Source organism: Cystoisospora suis (genome assembly GCF_002600585.1).
Source record: "Cystoisospora suis strain Wien I chromosome Unknown contig_536, whole genome shotgun sequence".
NCBI lineage: Eukaryota > Apicomplexa > Conoidasida > Eucoccidiorida > Sarcocystidae > Cystoisospora > Cystoisospora suis.
The window spans coordinates 36,812-57,922 of record NW_027153337.1 but is presented as its reverse complement, the minus strand read 5'-3'; the positions used below and the strand labels follow the sequence as shown (position 1 = coordinate 57,922).

At 47.3% G+C, this 21,111-nt stretch overlaps 3 protein-coding genes across 3 annotated transcripts; 1 reads left to right on the top strand and 2 right to left on the bottom strand.

The window, feature by feature from the left end:
• The first annotated feature begins 3 nt into the window (after nt 1-3).
• CSUI_001345 (uncharacterized protein) lies at nt 4-7,597 on the top strand. Its single transcript, XM_068061551.1, has 9 exons — nt 4-173; nt 633-777; nt 1,794-1,973; nt 2,668-2,933; nt 3,479-3,538; nt 4,108-4,171; nt 4,734-4,811; nt 5,465-5,596; nt 6,019-7,597. The coding sequence occupies exons 1-9, from the start codon at nt 34-36 to the stop codon at nt 6,034-6,036; spliced, it is 1,083 nt and encodes a 360-aa protein (XP_067926478.1). The 5' UTR covers nt 4-33; the 3' UTR covers nt 6,037-7,597.
• A 576-nt stretch (nt 7,598-8,173) lies between these two features.
• CSUI_001344 (carrier superfamily protein) lies at nt 8,174-16,820 on the bottom strand (the record flags this gene model as incomplete). Its single annotated transcript, XM_068061550.1, has 10 exons — nt 8,174-8,458; nt 8,969-9,097; nt 10,234-10,281; nt 10,932-11,379; nt 12,037-12,143; nt 13,113-13,208; nt 14,236-14,323; nt 15,032-15,119; nt 15,642-15,835; nt 16,465-16,820. 10 exons carry the CDS (start codon nt 16,818-16,820, stop codon nt 8,174-8,176), a joined length of 1,839 nt encoding a protein of 612 aa, XP_067926477.1.
• A 1,671-nt stretch (nt 16,821-18,491) lies between these two features.
• On the bottom strand, nt 18,492-21,037 carry CSUI_001343 (deoxyhypusine synthase). The gene has a single exon (XM_068061549.1). It carries the CDS (start codon nt 20,333-20,335, stop codon nt 19,055-19,057), a length of 1,281 nt encoding a protein of 426 aa, XP_067926476.1. The 5' UTR covers nt 20,336-21,037; the 3' UTR covers nt 18,492-19,054.
• Nucleotides 21,038-21,111: the final 74 nt, after the last annotated feature.

The window sequence follows — 21,111 nt, the reverse complement described above, 5'->3', positions numbered from 1 at the left end:
TCTCCCTCTCCTTCTACCCCTCCTCGTGGACCGATGACACCTCAGAGCCGTCAGGCAGGGCCGCCTCCTAAGAGAAGCTTCGTACCAGAGATGTTTTTCTTGTGTCTGTTGTTACTTGTTGTTCTCGTTGCTATTAGAGGAAAGAAAGAGAATGTGCGTGTTGCTGACGCCTGGTAAGCCTCAAAAAGAAGAAAGTGTATAGGCGGATGCTTTCTTGACGGGAGATGGGGGGAAGGGGCAGGCCTGGTTGACGAGACGTTCAAAAACTGTTGTCGTCCATGGATTCGCGCTCAGTAGCAACCTATGTGGACTATCTATGTATGCATGACTATGTATGTATGTACGAATAGGTATGTATGTATGTACGCTACTACTACACAAAGCAAGAATATTTGTCTCCTGGCACTTCGCTTTCTCATGTCTCGTGCGTCTGTAGATGCGGGCGTACCTCCCGATACACCTGTCGTTAAAGGTAGATAGAAAGATGTTAGTGTGTGATTGCTGGAGGCGTCTCTGTATTTAAGAAACTGTATGTACATCAGGATGGACATTCTTATTAGAGCTTCGAAGTCAGTCGGGAGATTCCTCGGGGTTGTATGCGTAGCGATTCTTGATCTTTCTTTCGCGTTCAGGATCGCTTCAGTTGCTCCTCTGTTGCGAGAAAACTTTGTATCGGTGGGATACCAGACCTCATATCTCCTTATGAAGGCTTACAATATCTTCGAAATCTACTGTACTGGAAGGCGAAACTGCTTCTATCTACATGGCGTTTTACAGGTATATCGATTCCCCTATCTCATTCCTTGTGTCGTTGTCTTTCCTCATAGAGTCTTAGATGTGTAGCCTCGAATTCCCTAAGCAGCAAGAAGCTCTCTGTTTCCACTGAGCTTCTTGCCGTCATATCTGCACTCTCACTACATACATATATAGTGATACATACGAACACACACCCAGGTGTGCCCATATCTAGAGGAAGTATCCTGTTCATATACCTATCTTTCTATATTCATGTATAGATGTACTCACCACATATATAGGGTCACACCTTCTGGAACGCATAGAGAAAGGATTTTCACACATACATTCATTGAGACAGCCTTACATAGTACCAAAGGTTTGATGGCTACGGTTCTGGAGAAGCTTCACAGCTTTGCTATGGATGACCAACGGTACTCGAGAGTCTTTACACTGTAGTTTACAGCTGTCGCCCTCCCACTCATAGGACCGTCTCTGTCTTGTTCTGCGGACGTCAGTCATGCCCGCTGTATTTGCGTGTCTTTCACTTGGCTCTTCTTCTGTTTCCCTTCCTTACTTCTCTTCTTGCGTGGAATGAGACGCTGGCTTCGCATCTCTCCCCCCCTCTGGCAGTTACGAGAGAGAATCTCTTCGCACAGAAACTGATCTCGTGCTAGACAGGCATACAAACGTCTTTCTATGGGGACCTGCAAGGAGACGTCTTACATTCGAGACTAGACGGCCAACAAGATGTCCCTATGAGATCAGTTGCATCTTGGAGTGCGCTGGTAGTGTGGACGCCCCCTTGTGCATGAGGCAGCGAAGGTGGGGGGAACAGGAGTGAGAAACGCGGTGTGTCTGCTCATGCGTGTGTATGCGAGTTTCTCTCTCTTCAGGTACTTGTTTCTCGATGGAACCTATTATAGAGTTTCACATCTAGATAGATGGATAGTCTGTCCCCATGACATGTGGATGTGTGTCTGTGGCTTGTCGACGCTGTCTATTGGGCTATAAACTTCATCGCGATCTTTCCTTGGGCTTCTCTCTACTTTCTTCAGTGCTTGCCTCGACAGTGTCTATGGCGTCAATACTTTCTACGGCAATTCTTCAAGTCAAACCCCGAGTATACGGCGGATTCGATCACTCTTGAAGTTCTTCTCCCTCATTCTCCGGAGCCATCAGTAGTTGCCTTATGTCGTCGTGCCGATCAGAAGCGTCTCAATGATAACTGGGATTTGGTAAGCTCTTCTCCTTCTTCAGCCTCTTCTCTTCGTGTTCGGTGTATAGAGTGAAAGGGCACATAGATAGATAGATAGATGAGCAAGCAGCTAACCGTCTAGAGAGACGTAGTTGAAACTGAATTGTCTGCGTATATTTCTGTCTAGCAATAGCACCGGAGGAGAGGAGATATGAATCTATATTTTTATCTACCTAACCTGCTTATTCCTCTTTCTTTCTTATGTGACAGTGAGATCTAATCCACTCACATGCGTTCATGATGTATCTGACGGTTTTATTTACCTATCCACCTATCGCTTTGCTGTGCTAACGAGTGTATAGAGATGAATAGAGAGATCTATGTATATTCAGCATTGGGGGGGCTACGCTCTGTCAAGGGGTGTTTGGACAGGATCAAATACAGATACATATATGCGTATATCTCCACTAGATCTGATCAAGTACCTCTTTAGCGTGCTTCTGTTCTCTGCGCGGCTTGCCACATAGACAGCTTCGGAGGCCGTGTGTCTTTGTGGATCAAAGAAAACCGAAGTCGTGATATAGATAGATGTATGTAAGTATAGACGGACAAAGCCCTTCAACATATATCCACATACGGTTTACTCATGAGAGTCTCCCCCCCGCCTTCTTCTCCGCCGTGTCAGCTGTATAGACACCGTTCATCCATACGTGAATCATCTCCTGTTTTTCCAGAGAGAATTCGGTAAACTGAGGACAAGCTCAACGAATACGAGATTGAGTCAACTTCCAGGAAATCTCGTGGCTTTTAGCGATACGAGCGAAGCTCTGGACGCGACCTTCCTCAACAGTAAAAATACTATAAAGGCGCTGAATGCATGCAGTTCATATTTTCGTTACCTCTATATCTCGGATATCTGCCTCTCAATACATCCATCGGTCCAGCCTACAGCCCTCAGCTGTACGGCATCGCGGGCTCCTCCTCCAGCTTCAGACAAAACGTAAGAACTCTCTCAGCCTCTAGACAAAGGGGGGAGAGGGGGGGAAGGAAAGGAAGACGATTTGAGAAAAACGTCTATGGCAGTGGTGAGCTTTCTTCGATCTCCGAGCGTGGGTATACACTCTACGGCAATGTCTCAGGCCCCCCTTCTACTGACGTGCATGCATGCATGGGTTTCAGCGATACAGATCTTGTAGTGGGCTTTGGGGTGTACGTACGGAAGACAAGACAGTAAAATTCTTTCAAGAGAAGCCCGTCTCAAATCGATGAAGTCTGTGTATCTAAGGTTCTTTCCTGCTTACAGTTAAAGTGGTGATGGTCATCCTCGTGTTCACACGAGTTTCTACGTCGAGGGGTGTATACAGCGGTCTAGATCGTTAGACTCTTTCTGCCTGGAAACAACAAAACGAGAGTCCTATCCAAGAGTGGAGGTGACAAAACTGGAAAAAAAGAAGTGACCTTTATTTTTTGCTCACCGAAGTTTTATGGGGTGTATATACACCCACGGTTTGGTTTGTCCTCGTCGATGCTGTCTGTTACCTGTAGGCGACGCATCCTGCGTATGAGTTTCTTTCTTCCTCCTCCAGAAAAGATGGCTGAAGTTGAGTAAGTTTTCTTTTGTCTTACCTCTTTTTCTCCACCCTTTCAAACAGTTCTGCTCTCTTTTAGTTGAACCGACATGCATCATATACGTGCCGACAGGTGTATAACTGTCTATGTGAAAGTTTATACGTACATGTGGAAGTCTACGCCGGATGGTAGGCTCCTTTCTCTTAGATATCATATCTCCAGGTGTACTTCCGTGAACTCCTTAGCTCTTAGATAGAAGCAGTGATCGAAGAGGTCGATCTATCTCGGTAGCTCTTCTACAACAGAGAAAGAAAGAAGCTGTATTATTCTCTTCTTGGATGGTTTCAAGTCCCATTGGGAAATGCCTCCCCATTCGAAATGGAGGAGGTGGCCGCATCGTGTGTAGAAAGAAGAAAGAGATTTTTTTTGTTCTATTGAACAGCCTTCTATTCACGACTGGTTTGTAGATACGTAGACACACGGGCCCTCCAGACATGCGTAGAGAGAGATGAGTGTTGCTGTCCTGCTCTCCATGTTTTCGTGCATGCATGCATGCATGCAAACTCAAGTAGCCTCATTCTTCTGCCTCTGACGCCCCTTTTCAGACCTCTCCTCCGTCTGTTGTTTTTCCTGACGGATTCGAGTCGCCAACTCAACCTGAGTGACAAGGTAAGTCGATAGTAAGGCGCTTTTTGTCTCTCTGTTTCGCGTCCTCTGGCCTTCTCTCGAGAGAGGAGAGGCTCTACCGTCATCTTAGTCGTGACCGCAAAGGAAGAAGAGTTCTTCACTCTCTGCATGCATGCTTGTATTTTGCATGCACGTTCATGTCGTGTTCGTCATTGACTCGAGCTGCTACACGTGTGTGTCTGTACTTCATACGTTGGGTCGATCGTCAATGTAGGCATTCGTGGAAAGAGAAAGCTCCATTCAGATGCTTTGTATACTCGCATATACATGCTTGTCTACTCGACTCTCTACCTATATCCATCTATATATCTCTCTTTATGTACGTAAACATATATATATACACGTACCTATGCGTTCCCTGGCCCTCGGGTGTTTGATATGGGCAAAACAGTGCACGGGTGTGGTATGTGGGAGTAATGAGCGTATGTCTATCCCTGCTACTCTGTTGAGGTGTGAACTTTGTATGTGAGAGAAACGCTACCTTTGTGTGATGTGCTTGGAAGATTACGGGCTGCTACTTCGCTTACTTTGATGTGTTTCACAGACAGTTGAAGTCGCCAGAAAAATGCGCATGCAATATCAAAAAGACCTCATGAAGAAACAAGATGCTCAGAGACTAGAAGTAAGTTATGTACATACAGCCGAAAAGAAGGCCCCTAATCAGAGTAGGCGCCCTGTTGGACACCTTTAGAAGTGTAGCTCTTCTCTGCCTTCCCTACTAACGTTGAGATGTACAACCTCCTTACTTGTCTCTTATTCCTTTGCTTTGCTAGTAAGGCGGCCAAGACGACGGAAAGCATTCCCTTGACATAGACCTATATATGGGAGGGTGTGTGTCTTTGTATACCTATATAAAAGGAGCTACTTGAATGATGCTCTTGTATCCGTGAAGTGTGAGAATGCAGACTTTTCGAATGATCTATGTACTCACGTTGTTAGACGTTGTAATAGAACCTCAGTTTGCTGGTCGTGTGGGTGAGGTAGACATAGAGACTTGTATCGCTGCGGCGTCTTCTTAATAAGCGAAGAACGTCAACAGCTAAGGGAGCGTAAAGCAAGAAAGCTGTCTACATACAGGGCGGTTGTAATACGACCACAGTTTGCTGTTCTTATGGGTGAGGGAGCAGACACAGAGACACTGTTCTGAGGAAGTCTATTGTATAAGGGAAGAGCTGTATTGCATAAGGCGGCATGCATGCATGCATGCGCGCTCATGATAACTCACTGTGCCTGCTGAAGACGGCGCTGTTGTTTACGTGAATGACTGTCTTACAGCAAATGGAGAAGAAGCGATCCGAGAAGAAACGCCAAGAAGAAGAGAGATTTGAGAGGATGACCCCTGAGCAACAGAGAAAGTTCGAGGAGAAAGAGTACAAGAAATCTCTCAAGCAGAAGGGCCGTTTCAAGGTGAGTCTGGGGTGACTGCAGTGGGTTCCACAAATCCGATGAGGCGTTCAGTGTATGCAGTTGACTTCAAGAAGCTGTGGCATGATATCCCGTGTGTAAGGACAAGATTGTAGGTATATGAGCAGGACGCGTTCAAGATGGAGTATACACAAACGCGACGTCAGTAGGTATGGAATGACTGCATGTGACGGGTAAATGACGTATAGGTATGCTAATAGAAAGAAATACGCCGTCGGGGTGTCGACGTATGTGCTTGTTGAAGCCGTTGCGGGGCGGCTACTGAGCTAGTTTGGATGCGGTGCTTCCGGCGGCGAAAGCTTGTGAAGAAAACGAAGAAGTTCTTAGGGGGTTATGATGTACGATAGGCGGGTAGGTCAACCTATCTCCTGTTGCGTGCGTCATATATGTTCATTTTCCCGCAGGTCTTCAAGGTGGGGTAGAAGATGAGAACCGGTGGTTGGTGTATATACACCACCGAAGAAGCAGATGGCCCTCTCGGCTTGTACACCTTCTGTATTGCCCCCACACTTCCAACCACTAACAGCTTGACGCCATTGGAAATCGAAGACGAGCTCACCTGGCTTCTCTTCAGCTATTGTGATTCTCATGTCTATTGTTGTGTATGTGCTTACTGGAACAAGCTTGTTCTCCATCGTGCATTATACGCGTGGTAGTTTCGCTGTTCTCCCGGGTACTGTTGTCGGCTTTCCTAGACTTCTTCCGCTCAAATATCTAAGCTTTTCTGTGCTGCTGTCCTATACTGAGCAAGTGTCACGTCACCATCCTCTCAGACTCGCGTGCTGGCTGGCGCATGCAAACTTTGTGCGTGGATCGTGGACGTTCAGTCGTATTCATCTTGAGCCGAGTATCTAGGACTGGACAGGGGACTCATAGCTCTAGGTGGATAGCATGCAGAAAACCACGGGCGCATCGAAACGAAAGAACTCAAATGAAACCATACGAAGCGAGCAGTAACAACGAGATTTGCTATCTGCGTGACTGTCAGAGTGGGCAATAGAACGTTTGTCCAGATAGGTTGCAGGAAGCATCAGTGAATTATCTCTCTTATAGCTTTCTCTGCTTTAACGAAGCAAGGCGTGCAAAACGTGTCTTTCGTTGCGTCACTTTGGTGCGCGCGCAAGCCTGTCCCAAGAAGCAGCGCAGCAGCCCTGTCGCAAGCAGTGGGACACCCGACTCTGAGAAAGAAGGCAAAAGAGTTTTCCTTTCTAACAAATCTTTTGCAGCAGCATGGTACACAGAGTATTAGTGTTTTGTCTGTCTGTTTTATCATTCTTACTCTCCTCCCCGGAAGTAAGAAGAGGTGCAAGGGAGAGGACCGTGTCCAGAGAGACCTGTGCGGTGCTTGTCTTTCCCCCAAGTGGAACGTTTCATTCAAGTGGCGCAGAAGGCCCAAACGTGATGTCTATGGGCAGCTGCTGCAGCATTTTCTGCGCGGCTCACGGGTGCTACGAGACACAGGCAACCCAGGTGAACGGAAGCGTTCGCGGGGAGGCGTGAGAGACATGCAAAAAGAGAACAGGGCGAACGTAGAAAGACAACAAGAGCGGGTGTCGGTAATAGGTGTGCTTTTCCCCTTGAAAGGTCATGTCAGTGGAGAGCCTCGCTCGCTACTTTCTACGGTAGCGTTCACGAGAAGATTTTTCTTCAATGAGTTCGAGTGAGTAGACAATAATAGCACAGGCTTCTTCCGACCCCCTTCCAGGGATAGCCAGAGATCGACAAGAAACTTCACGAAAAAATCCAAGAAGCTACGGCGTGATTGTCTTCATGCAGCTGTGTGAGTAAACGTTTTCAACGCTCAAGACATTCACTGTCTGTAAAAAGTCTTTTCTTTCGTCCTTCATGTGAAACCACTTCTGACATCTGTGCACTTCTTCTTCTGTCGTATCCGGGTGTCTCCTCCTCCTCCTGGCAGTCGTCCTTCCCTGATATATCATGAGGTTTTCCGGTGAGACTTGCTGAATAGCTTCCATGCCCTCTGTAATGTCTACAGGAATACATATTTTCCAACAGCCGAAAGAATCAAAGAAAAGCAGTGAAGACCATCGCCCCGCAGGAATAGGAAAATCCTTAGAGAATCTCAAGCCTCCTGATCCATGAATGATAGACACGTCGTCATCGTCGTCGTTCTAGGCGTGTGTGACGTATCCATTCCATACACGTAGAAAGACGTAGAAAAACAGCAAACAACTGAAACCCAACCAAGAAGGATTTCTCCGCGTGTCTTAAAGACGATCACTCAGTTGCTGGGGTTGCTCAAGAAGGTCTTAGGAGAGAAATCGGCGAGTGAGCACTTTCCTGGAACACATCGCCGCCTCCCCACCCTTTTTTGAGGTGTGAGTGATGAGTGGCAAGAGCTAGCAGAGATCTAGTAGTCACTCCAAAGGTCCAGCTGGTGTATGTGCGCATCTATCTATACTTGGTCTTTCACCCGATGGCTATGAATCTCTACACCTATACTGGTTTATAGATAAGCATATATCTGTATAGGCCTATGTCAAGTATCTGTAGGTTCTTGGAGGGAAGAATGATCGGGCCCCTGACGAGACAAAAGTGTCAACAACATGGAAGTGGAGAATCCCATCCGTAGAGAGATATAGAAAGACACATGCAACCCATGCCTGCTGCTCGGTGACTTAAAGAATATCCTTCATCTTCATCTCTATCAGCCTTGATGCCACTTACATTACGGGTTTGAGAGTGGATTTTCTCCTTGATCATGTAGAGAAGAGCCGAGGAGATCAACGTTTTACACAACTGGAGACCAAGACCTTTATAGAGCCCCGGTAGACCTTCTTGTGCAAGTGTAGACACCATAAAGCCTACAATACCTGTGTCCTTCTATAAAGAGAAAGACATATGTCGAAAAGGGTAAAAGAGAGAAGAGAACCAGGCAGTACAGTCTCTGAACAACTCAGACAAAGTAGGTTTGATCACGCAGGAAGGAATCATGACACCGACAGGAACATAGACCAGTCTTGAGCTATCTGAAACCCACGAGGTACCCTTACTCTCTTCCTCTACTATTTCAACCAGTGTTGCCTGTCTAGCGCTGAGCAGGAAACCGAGAGCCAAGAGTCGTAGAAAGTCCAAGTCTCTCTAGTGAAAGACACGTCATTCAGAGTCAACGCTGTTAAGACTCTCTCTCGATCATCACAGAGAGACGAGACGGCAGCGAGACACAGATGGGAGATGAGGTGTATATCCACCTCATCGATCATTCCAGCTCAGGAGGAGTAACGGTATCGGACTTTTTTGATACCGTGGGAACTAGAGTGAAGAGGTAGACAGAAAAAGGCAGATAAAGCAAGTCCGCTACATCTGTAGAAGAAAGGAGAGATTGAATCTTACTCTCCAATCCACGTGAACTGGTGGAGCTGGTAGAACTTCTTCAGCATGACGACATACAAAGGAATTTCCTCCTTGAGGGGAATCGAACCCATGCGATAAAACCGCTCCTCCATCCATTCTACTCGGTGACTGCGGATACCCAAATGAATGGAGATCAGCCCATCCTTTGAAAGAAAGAAAAAGTTTCTTCGGAGGTCCTATCTTCTTCACTATAAAACTACGTATATCGAAATAGATGGATCGATACACAACGTGTCTTGATCTCTTCAGTCTCATTCGGCGAAAGTCTGAGACGTGATGACTAAATGGATGGCCCTGTGATCAGGTGGCGTTATTCTTCGCATCGTGTCTATAGCTACACATCTTTTTCATTCTACGCACTCAAACGGGGAAGATAGTTGTATCTTTCTCTCCTCTATACCTCCGTTGTCTCCGGTATGAAGAGAGTCGCGTCTGTGAGTGCTCTATCAACTGGAAGGAGAAGAAGGAGAATCTCACGAAAACATCTATTTCTAGGCAACATGACAGGTCTGAGGAAAGTATATGTCTCATTGTTATCTGGCCATTGTTAATGCATATCAGGGAAGGCGTCCGTTGCTTTCATCCTTTTGGAAGAGGCCGACATCATATGCTTTCAAGCCTGTATTCTATACCTCTATCTATCCTTCTATCTCTCTACCTTCAATGTGCTAAGGTCCACTAGCATAACCCGTAAATGTATGACAAGGCTTCGTAAAGGTTAGGGTCACATACAGATGGTATATGTCGAGTGCAGACTCACTATTACATGCCATACTGAGCGACCTTACTATGTGTTCTTTTCTCGTGTCGTAGACACGTGGATACATATATATATAGGTAAATGCGTCTTCATAGACACATACAGAAAGAGGATATATAGAAGGCCGATATACACATGGAGGCGTACACGACAGAAAACGTATATAGAGAGAGAGATATATAGATATATAGAGATACATGTCGGAGAAACCCGAACAGAACAGATGGTTCAAGAGTGCAGTAGATCGTCTACCCATAGATTTATTTTTAGCATTCTTGGAGACAGTAGCGTTTGCGGTGTGTGATCGAAGTTCCTACATACAATGCTCCTTATTAGCCGGCTCAGGAAGTCAAGATTCTCCTTCTCTTTCGGGGGGCGAAAATCTGTCGCTCAAGAAGAGACTTATATCGAAGCACGAGCGACAGGAATAGGGCGAGACAGCCCTAGACATATACATGTATAGCCTCATGAAATAGACACTTACTTCACTTGTATCTGCCGTTAAGCAGAAAGACGCTGCCTTTAGCATAGCCTGCGAGACGGAATAAGATACGGGGCCTTCACATGAAGCTTGAAGCACAGCAGAATCTCAACTAGAGAAGAGAAAAACATTTCTCCTGTGTAGCTATGTATCTGTCTATACCTATCTATGAGAAGCGGAATACGTTCTAACCAAGAGGTCTGGAGTGAAGATGAGCTTTGTGGCTCTCCGTAGCCTTTCATTCATCGTGCCGTTCCTTTTTGAAATGTCCTGTGTACATCGGCCACTTCTCCAAGGGAGCAATATTCAGGCAGGAGAAGAAGAAAAGATGCTTGGGTGGACGAGCTTCAGTCCGCCTCCTATGCTTGCTCATCCATATGTACCCTAGAGAAGCCTACGTAAATACATGTAGAGTTTATATATATATATATATGTATTGACCCATCTAGACTTTTCTTTATGTCCGTAGTATCTCCCTAGCCTGTGTCCTCATGTCATTCCAGTTACGCGTGAGATAATACACACATAGAGGTATAGATTGACTATACATACAGCATACATGTGTCTCTCTCTATTGATGGCCGTAGAGCTGTATCACGGTCTTTTCTTGTTAGACACGTCTAGCTTTTGCCTTCCTCCTCTCTCTATAGACGATGATTTCTCCCTTTCTATAGTATTATGCTTCATACATACATACATACATTTGGATCAACGAAGGTATCCGCATAGACGTCACTCCGTCGTTCTCGTTTCGACGTAGAAGACTGTAGGGAAACATTGGGCATGCTGCCTGAGCGTGGAGGTAAGTGAGAGGCAGAGATGCCCCTATCCCCTGTGGCTTGTATGTCGTGGCTTTGATCGACAAGAGACGGTGGAGCCCGGGAGTGTGTATCGGAAGATTCGAGGCGAGGAGAAGAAGAGAAAGAAAAGCAAGGCGAACTCGAAGATGTATGGCATGAGGCTGTAGCACTACGGGTGACGAGGCCGCTGGCAGAAGAGACGGCAGTAGAACAAGGGAAAGAAGCGGAAGAATGCTCTTCCTTGAGATCTATGGAGCTTGCACCTCTCTCTCTTGAACTTGCTAGGGGGCTTCCAAATGGACTGATAGCTATTGTCAGAGAGCTGCCTTCTCTTGTAGCTGGACTCCGGCTGAAGACAGTTGTAGATACGCATACACACATCCACATGCATACAGCGGAAGGGGACCTCAACGAGACGATATGTTCACGTGACGCATGCACATGTACACATAGGTATTGTGGAGATCTTTGTTTGATATGAGCATCATCAGTAAGAAGTTTGTATTCCCCCCTCGTGATACATCGACAGTTTCAAGCTCCGTATGACTTCCCCCATTGTGTCGCAGCTACACCCGTCCGTACTCAGGTAAACGGTGGAAGAAGACGTGAGTAACAATCGGGTGTACGTACAGCGACAAGGGAAGACTTCAGGCAGGTGTGGCGGGCATGACCTTGTACACGTCTGTTCGAACACCCATACCAACTTACATGTACAAGGTGATTATGTGAGAGATATCTTCAGCAGGTCTACAGCTGTTTGAGTAGTGACACTTGGAGTTCTTGAGTTCTGTTTCTCTACTCACGTATTTTCTCTTGTTTTCCTGGAGCTCCCATTCATTCCTCATCTTCTCTTCTACTTGCGAGTGCACACTGTAGATAGGTCAGAAAATCCACTCTGCAACTGACTCAATGATAACCCCCCTTAGTTATATGTATATAGATAGATAGACCTCGGTCGAGACATTTATTCTTCACTTTCTTTTTTGCCGTATTCTTGTCTCCTTACCTGTAAACATCTGGAGGTGTACCACTACCTTCAGAGGGCTCTGGACTCCTTCCTTCATGCGAGCTATCGTTGAAAGATCGTGTACAGTGAATTACATGCAATAGAACCTGGAGAAGAGGGAGAAGATATTCATACACTCTGTCTCATTATGACTGATGAAATGCGTTCCCTAGCATCAAGACAGGTAGATTTCAAACAGAAGGGTTTTCCTGGGGGATAGGAAGCTCTTAGTTCACCCAGTCTTTCTTCCCTGGGCACAAGCTACTAGATGGCTGTGCGTGTCCACATATAAGCACGAAAGTGTAGGGGATACACATGCTGTCGTGAGGATCATGCGAGAATCTATTTACATGAGGACTACTGGAGATGTAGCTCATCTTGGTATGGCGAGTTATTGAAGGTATGTGTGTGACCCCCTGAGCTCAGAAGATCTCCAGTACACCTGTCTATACTCCGCACTGTTCAGAATATAGATGTTTGGTATGTCGCTGCGAAGAAGAGGAGAAGCACACGGAGATATGTATGTTATGATCTTTGGAAAATGTTTATGGAAAGGGCCTGCATAACAGATAGGCATCTTCCTGTCCTCTAGAGTTCTTCATAGGGGGCAGCATACAGCTTCACAGCTTAATACCCTGTCGTTCCTTGAACGATTGCTTGTGTCTCTCGCTTGTCTCTCGGCTCTGCGGAGTCCACACGAGCCCTCACTGCTATCCGTGTGATGAACAGCAAGGAAGTACGGAAAGTATGAAACACATGTCTAAGACAAAGCATATTCCTAAGAATACCGAAAAGCCGGAGATCATGCCTATATATATATATATATATATATAAATCTACAGATGTATATATATCAAGTGCAAATACGCGTGGATGTGTGAAAACCCGTATCTCTACTCCACATGGAGATGTGTGTGTCGTACAGAGAATAGACAAGCGACCTAAGAAAAAATGGTAGTCCAATGCGTGAAGTACAATACATATCGAGCCTTTATGTATACCTAACCATGCGCACACAGAAGAAGGGGTCTTCCCTGTCTCATCCTAGATACTGGGTCTTTTCTGCCCTCCCTTACCTTTGATCGGATGTACGGATACGTGGCAACAGTAGCAAGAGCCTTAGAGAGAGCCCCAAGAAGAAAAGCTTGCGTAGGCGTTAACGGAGGTAGACGCTGCAGCAGAGCTCAACACACGAGTCTGCTCATTACCTCGACAACCATAGAGAAGCTAAACACAGCCATTCTTTTTGAATGACCGTGAAACATTCATACTCACCTTCTCTATTTGATACAGTGTTCTACATAAACACTTCAGGAGAATGATATATATATATATATGTTAATGAAACTAGTCATTGTATCTTTCTTTCTGTCAGTAGGGACTTCTTTTCTGAGCGGTCTTACGACCTTAGGCACCAAGGAGAGTCGCGGAGAAACAGAAGACACCCGTTTTTCTTTCACCACTTCGTTCTCTTTCTCTTCATCCCTCTCCTACTACTCTTGCCTTATCGTACTTCCCTTTATGACCCATACGTGAGCATGCATGGAAGCTGTGAAGAATTTTCCGAGAGACTCTGTTCACCCTGGAAGAGACGTTGAACCGAGACATGAAGGGCTGCATGTCTTGACTTCCTGACTGGTTGTGAGGTGAACGTAAGAGAAATTTCTCCGAATATAGGATAGACCGCTGGAAGTACACGTACCACATACTTGCTTCGTCTTGCTAGGGGTCAAAGAACTCTACGTATGACTATGATGATAAGGAGCTGGGTAGGTGATGGATGCATGCCTGGCACGGCTAGGTGAGAAGTTCCTTTAACTGTATAAGAGAGTAAAAAGGAAACAAACGACAATGAACTGAAGATTGAGGCAGGAGTTGAGATTCGTCAGATAAAGAAAAGCAGCAGTGAGATAGAAGAGATACGAGAAGAAAAGAGCGCGATGATTGATCGCAGTGGACGCACGTCAAGAAGTTAACCGAGGGGGTTATGTTCTATGCCAAAATGGAAGGGGACATGCGCTAATATGGATTACTGGAGCCTTGTTACAGCCGGACTGAGGGGTGTATGATGAAGCAAAAGTGTATTACATGACGGTAAGAAAAGTTAATTAGTAAGAAACTCGTGAAAGCGAATGAATCTATCTCGGCACATGGGGAGCCACCCCCTACATATAAAGATCTGAGACAACAACGACTTACAGGGACAGCATCAAGCGGTGTCTCTTCATCTGTGATCGGTCCTATGTTCCTCCTGGCGTGAGCTCGAAGAACTATTTGAAGGAGAAGTCTGATCCACAGAAGAAAAAATCCCCATGTACTGTCAATTATTCTTAGACAAGAAAGGAAGTATTCATGGTGTTTGTTATCTGGATTAGATGAAGATGTAAAAGACTCCACCCATTATGCCAGAGGAAACAGTCGTGTAAAAAGATGCTGTGAATGCATCACTCTTCCCGTCTCTGAGCCGAAGGTGACATAGCCCCCCCCTCCCTTAGTGAATGAGCGACCTTACGAAACGTAGACAGGTTATAGGTAACAGCTATCACAGGAAGGGTGTCTATATATATCTGGACGACAAAGAAGACGAATCAAGCAGAATACAACGAGTCGTAGCAGGATCATATGAAGAAAGCCGTCAACAACTGCAGCAGGATCCCTTGTACACCATGTCTCGCGTGAGTGAGCTTCCTTCCCTTGGGATCTCCAGAAATCTCTCACCTTGTAGATATCGACGTAAAGGGAAGAAAATGGTCTATTATTAAGAAGCAGCTGATAAACTAAGAGAGCTTGAGCCGAGGCTACTCATATGCTTATCTCCTAACTGTCTATTGTCCTATGAATGTGAATTGGGTTTGCGCAAAAAGTGAGTATATATAATGAAGAAGTACACAGATTCACATCCATACATGTACCACATCGTCTATGGGGCTGTATAGATAAGCGCAAAGAAAAAGACGTACAGAACATTGTTCGAAAAAGGAATAGCGGCGCTTACTTAAGGCGATCAAAGCAGGCGTTTGTGATAGCAGGGTTCGAGCAGAGAATCAAAGATGCTAGAAACCCTCGATAGAAGCCACGTACTCCTGAGAGACGGATACACAGAGGAAGCTCGGGCGATCCTTTATTACTCGCACCTTTCAGAAAATAAGAAAACACCGACATTTCTCAATTGGTTCATCTCGTATACACACGTCTACAGAAGATGCATCGGTGTGATGGAGAGGCATCCAGCTACTAGACGGAGCTGTCTCTTCCCCATTCCTGGGTGGTAGTCTCGTGTGCCGGTGCCCCTCCATCCGGTGTGAACGCTCAGCTACAAGTTCCTTCGAAACTCATCCCATCTTCAGGGAGAGGTATGCTTGATTCGCGGCAAGACTCTCGGATGTTTTTTCTCGTAGAGAAGTAAAGACTTATTTGACGTCCCCCCTCCTGGGTGTGAACTGATTTGTGGATAGAAATCGATCTTTTTCTTCAATTACTGCACTGCAGCTGGTGGATGAAAGCAGGCAAACGCTTACACGACGTGTATGACCTTCTTTTGAAATGTGTGTTTGAGGCCTTATTCTAAACATTACTGGACGGGTTAGAGAAGAGGCACCACTGACCTTCCCTCCGGAAGATTTTTCGGATAACCGCGCGGTAGTTCAGTCCGCTTGTCTGGACGTTCGTAGACACCACCTCAAGAGGCGCGGTGCAGCATTGATTGATCACTGCTGCTGCTGTGGCCAGTGCAAGTCTTGATGCTACTGTTTGCTTGGCCCCTTTACGGCTGTCATATGCGTCTTTCAGTGCCTTGTACCTTAAAGAAAGAAAGAAAGAAGAGGAACATTGGATAGAAGTGTAGAAAGATCAAGACAAGAAGTCAGCGGACATGCGCATGGTGTGTGATCAAGCACCGAAAGCGAGGCCCTGTTGAGAAAGAGGTTCTGTAGGCGAGGAAAAAGGTGCGAAGCAGGTGCGGTCGTCACGCAGACCACATGAGCGGGCTATAAAAATGGAGCATGTCGTCTGTGAGGGGGGGGTACGATACGCGAAGCTTGTCTGTTCCCAGGCAAAAGAGACGGAGGCTAAAGGAGTAGGGATAAGAAATGACGATAGACACACGTGATTCATTATCGGCCCTTGTCTGAAAGGAACATCCAGCCAGCAGAGAAACACACGGCCGGCATGTTCTGCGACAGAACTCCCTCGAGAACAAAGCACCTCTACGTAAGGAGACTCACGTCTCTACCGTCATTGAGAAGTATCACCCGGGGCCGAGTCAGATTGATCAGTCTTGCGTTTCGAGGTAGACGAGAATCGGGTCAAGACAGGCAGGTGCGACCGTCATGAAGCGGTGCCAGTAGTGTTTGAGCCCCATACATACGAGACTGATCGTGTTTGCTTTTTTGAGTTGTACGTAGATATATACGGTCGTGGTTCCCGTACCAGATGAAATAAACAAAGTTCCTGACAACAGCTTCAACCACCTTCACTCCCACACCTTTATAAGCTTTGCGGATGGCCGCTAAGACTTTGGAAATCACTTCGTCAGCATCTGCAGATGAGGCTTTAAGGCTACCACCGACGCTCTTCGCGGTTTTCGGCTCCCGTACCAAATCCAGAACGATGTTGACTAGATCTCTGTGCCACAAGCCATGACTTGAAGCATCAGCGTATGGGTCTGCGAGTTTACGTTTGCTAGTTGCTTGAAAACGAACCAGTACAGTGTCAAGAGGATAAACAACAACTGCGGAAGTCGCTGCAGCGACAGCAGCGGACGTAGCTTCAGCTAAGACCTCCATGTGGAAGGAAGAACGAAGACGACATTCAGCATGAAGACCACCACTCTTTGTATGACAATTTTCAGGCAGACTGTCGCCGCGAGAAAAGGAGCCGACGAAAGGTCATAGCCGTGTCTCAGGTGCTGCCACCCGCAACGTGGGAGAAAGCGAAATGCCTGACAGCTAGTAGTTATCTGTCACTCCCGGTCTTGAACTCTTCGCTACCGGAAAGGCGGCGGTGGGCTTTGACAATACAGATTATATAGGAAAAAGAGACGGGGTAGCGTTTGTTTAGGAAGCGCGAGATTCTCCGGGGCCGTTGCCACGATGAGCTCTCCGCCCCAGACGATACCTCAGGAAAAGGATGTCTACCTGGAAAGCCTAAGACAACTAAAGTAGCAACGCTTCAAACAAGCATGTGTCTCCGAGGCATCAAAAAGAGAAATTAGGAGGGAAAAGGAGAACCGACGAGGTAGCAAATTCACACATCAAAGTCGCCAGAACACACCAGCCGGACGAGAGGTACATATCAAAACTGAGACAGAATTGTGTGCTGAAGTCAAATAATTAGCTGACAGCCTATCTAAGACGGAAGTCTCGCGCCGATGTCCATCGGAAAAAGTTTACAGAAAGGCGGCTTCCCAAGTCGTCAGTCGGCAAAAACATCTACTGTTTGCGGTGCACTCCCGGGACATCCCTTTCCCCCTGGTTTCCCATCTTGGGCGCCTGAAGCAGGACGACAGATAAGATCTCGATTCCTTCAGCGGTGGTGGTGAACCCTTATGCTCAGACTCCTTTGCTGAACTTTCTGAAAAGGGCGGCCAGAGACTAGGCCTGCGCCTAGAGCTTCGGCGACTTTTTCATTCAGTGGAACGCTATGAGACAAAAAACAGTTCACTACGCGACTGAGTGCTTCACAAGTTTGTCCGGTCTGAACCTACACCTCCGACCGGGCCTAAGGAGTCACAGCACTACGGTCGGCGTTTTCTGGGCGCGTCTCCGAAGCAGACCGGCTGTCGGTCGTGTTGCAGCGAGCAGAGGCAACGGGTCTTCACCACCGGCTGATCCGGGCCTTGTGAGCAGCCAGATCACGCCGACGCTAGCCGAGACTAGCAGAAGCTGGCAACAAATAGACCAAGCACTCCATGGGCTATTGTGAGCGCAAGTAGAGAGAGCGAAAGCTCGACAAATTGCGAAGTGCTGAATAGCTTCGCAGACGCGACTGCTCTCCTGAAGGGAAGGGGTCTATCCATGTAGCGCCCCGGCTACCGTCTCACTCAAGCAGTCCCGCACTCGCTCTCCGAGCTTGGGCGGTTCTACGTTTAGAGACCCGGAGAAGACGGCTGCTTTCTCTGAAAAAGGGGTTTGGGTACATCATGGGTGATTGCGAACACAGTTGACCGCCATCGCCCACCCTTTCCAGTAGTCGAGCGATACCGTCAAGCTTCTTCTGGAGGATGAAGTCGACCTCGGGCCCTTCGATCACTGTAGCCTAGACAGCGTCTGCCCGCGAGTACAGGTGCTCTCCCACTGATGTGATGAGATAATACGCTAGGGTGTTAAAGTTCATCTGGGTCACTTCCTCAACTGTCCCCTGTCTTTCAATGTGAAGGGGGCAACGGAGTGGATCGGCAACCCGCATGACAGTAATCGACCAGTTTGCTACGCGCCGATGAAGAGGATTTCAGATTTCCCGCCTAGAACAATCGGGACGCGATCAGTGTCCCCGAAACCAGTCTCGGATGGTGCAGAGACATCGAAGCATCCATGTGGGAGCTCGTTCCACAGCCAAGGGGACAAAAGACTGCAAGTTTGATTGACGCGTTAGATCGGATCGGAAAGATGACCAACGGAAAAAACTTGGCATAACACTCCACCAACCGAAAAGAACAATGTGCCTATCGTGTACACCCGGAGATCCACTCGCTTCCCACGCCACCTTCCTTCACTCCTTGCCCTCTAGCGAGGCACTCCAACTTCAACAGTGTGGAAGCTTGCTCTGAGTCCCGGAGTGGAGATGGTCGACCCTACCAACATACGACCTTATGCTCTCCCCCCATCAGAGTCACTACTCCCCTCTAACACCTTACCCTTACTTTTTCCTTCGTTCCCGGGTTTCTTGTTTGTCTCGAACTACGAGCTTCCCGCAGCGTGGAGGTTCATAGTTCACAGCGCAACATACTGTTTATCTCCTTCGTCAGTCATCCTGCCCCCCGATTTTGCCAGACAAAAATAAGCGACCTCTGTGAAAAACGTCAATTTGCCTCTTTCTTCTGCTCATGAAAGTCTTTTGCAAACGTTGCAGCAACGAGAAGAGGAAAAAGAATGGTCGCGTCACCATGAACTTTGACGGGTTTAGCGTCAGTCCTGATTTTCCCCCAGCTAACAGCCTCGTCAGGCCTTGCACCGGAATCGCTACCATCGAACTCTGTTCCTGTGTTGATATAAACAGCGTAATCGGCTCCGTTGCGCATGAGGTTTGCATTGCAGGTATGATGCTTCGGAAGACCCCCACCGAGAATGATCATTCCTGATCTTTTACACTTAGTAGCAATATCGTTGATTCTTCGGATGTCTTTAACAATATCAATAATTAAGCCTTTGTTTCGATAGCTATGGAAGTATAGATTGTCACCCAGTGAACCGTCTGTCAGACCGGGACAGAACACAGGAATATCGTTCTTCGCACACCAATAAAAAACGCTCTTCTCATTATTGATTTCCTCTCCCAGACGTTTGATAATCATTGAAGGACTCCACACGGCATCACTAGCAAACTCGGGGCCTGCTCGAAGTTTCTCGTTCTGCTCGTGTAACATGCGATCTAAGATAGGTTGCACCCAGTCTTCGAATAAACAGTAATTAGAATTTGGCACAAGGAGGTTACCAATGCGATTCCATCCCTTGTCCCTTAAGTCTTTACCCTTAAGTGAGAACTCGCCGACTACAGTGGGTGCTAAGCTCTTCACGAAATCCTCTTCCACGCCTCCAGCAGAAGTTACGAGTACATCGACTAGCTTGTGTTTACATAAAAATACGAACACCTCTCTTAGACCCGAAGAAATCATATTAGAAGTGAACGACAGCCATATAGTGCACTTTTTTGACCTGCGTTTCTCCATTTCTTCCCACTCTGTGCCAACGTCGTCTTCTGAGACTGGCTCATCAGAAAGACGCCACCGTAGCATGCGACGAACTTCCTCAATGGCTCGCCCAAGCTGAGTCGCTTGGAACCCGCTAGACAGGAGACTATCAAGCAAAGAATCTAGGTCTCTAGTCTTTTCGAAATCTACACCTGACGCCACTATTGAGTCCCCGGGCATCGGCTGGGACACAACCAGCACCGCATCTGTCGCCACTGCCGGCGGCCTGCTGGAGTCAGTGGTGTATGTACACCCGAAGAGCTTCGCCGTGCCATCGGCGGCCGGAGAAGCGGAAGAAGACGTACTAGCAGATGGCGACGACATGCTGGTCACTGACGCAGTAGGACTGCTTGCGCACGAGTCAAATGGATCCGGGGTCGATGCCAGTGTCATACTGGTTGAAACGTCGCCGGGTACCAGTGTCTAATTTTATTGCCGCTTGGCAACACCGGCGAGCTTGTTGAAAAGTGCGCGCGGGCTTTGTGAATCAGAGGAAAGACGGTCCTTGGCAAAGCTATATGGAATGTAGGGCAGATGAGCAAAAGGCTAGACAGGAAAACAAGGACCCCACACAACGGCGGGGCTGCATGCAGTTGGCAGGGAAGAACGCGAAACTCAAAGAAGAAATGGCGAATTCTTCTGACAACCAAGCAGATAAAAAATGACAAGACACAAGGAATCGTTTGATCCCGGAAAAGAAATATACCAAAGAAAGTCACGGCGTTTTGCCTTATCTACTTCTTACCCGAAGGTCCCGCTGTGCAGGGAAAACCTGGTGCGCCAATGCAGACACAGACCACTGAAACAGATGGGCACACACTTGCGGACGAAAACCGAATCGCAACGAGCTGCCGCAGATCTGGCCGTTATCGCCGTGTGACAGATTGGTAGATGCTACAGCAGCCCGGCGAGTCCAGCGCACGTGTCGGTGCTGCGAGGGCCTGGGTGCTCGCTATGGAGATCACGCGCGCTACGCTTGACGACAGCACGAGTCCAAGCAGTGGCGCCTAGCACGTGCGTGCGAATATCGGTTCCCCGCCGTCCTTATGGCGACAAATGTAGGGACTTGACTGCGAGTGAAGCAGAGGGGGAGAGCATTTATAGTGACTTCGCGTCTTTCGAGACCGCGGACAATTCGGTCGCCTAAGATGCCCAGCCCGTCTGTGTCG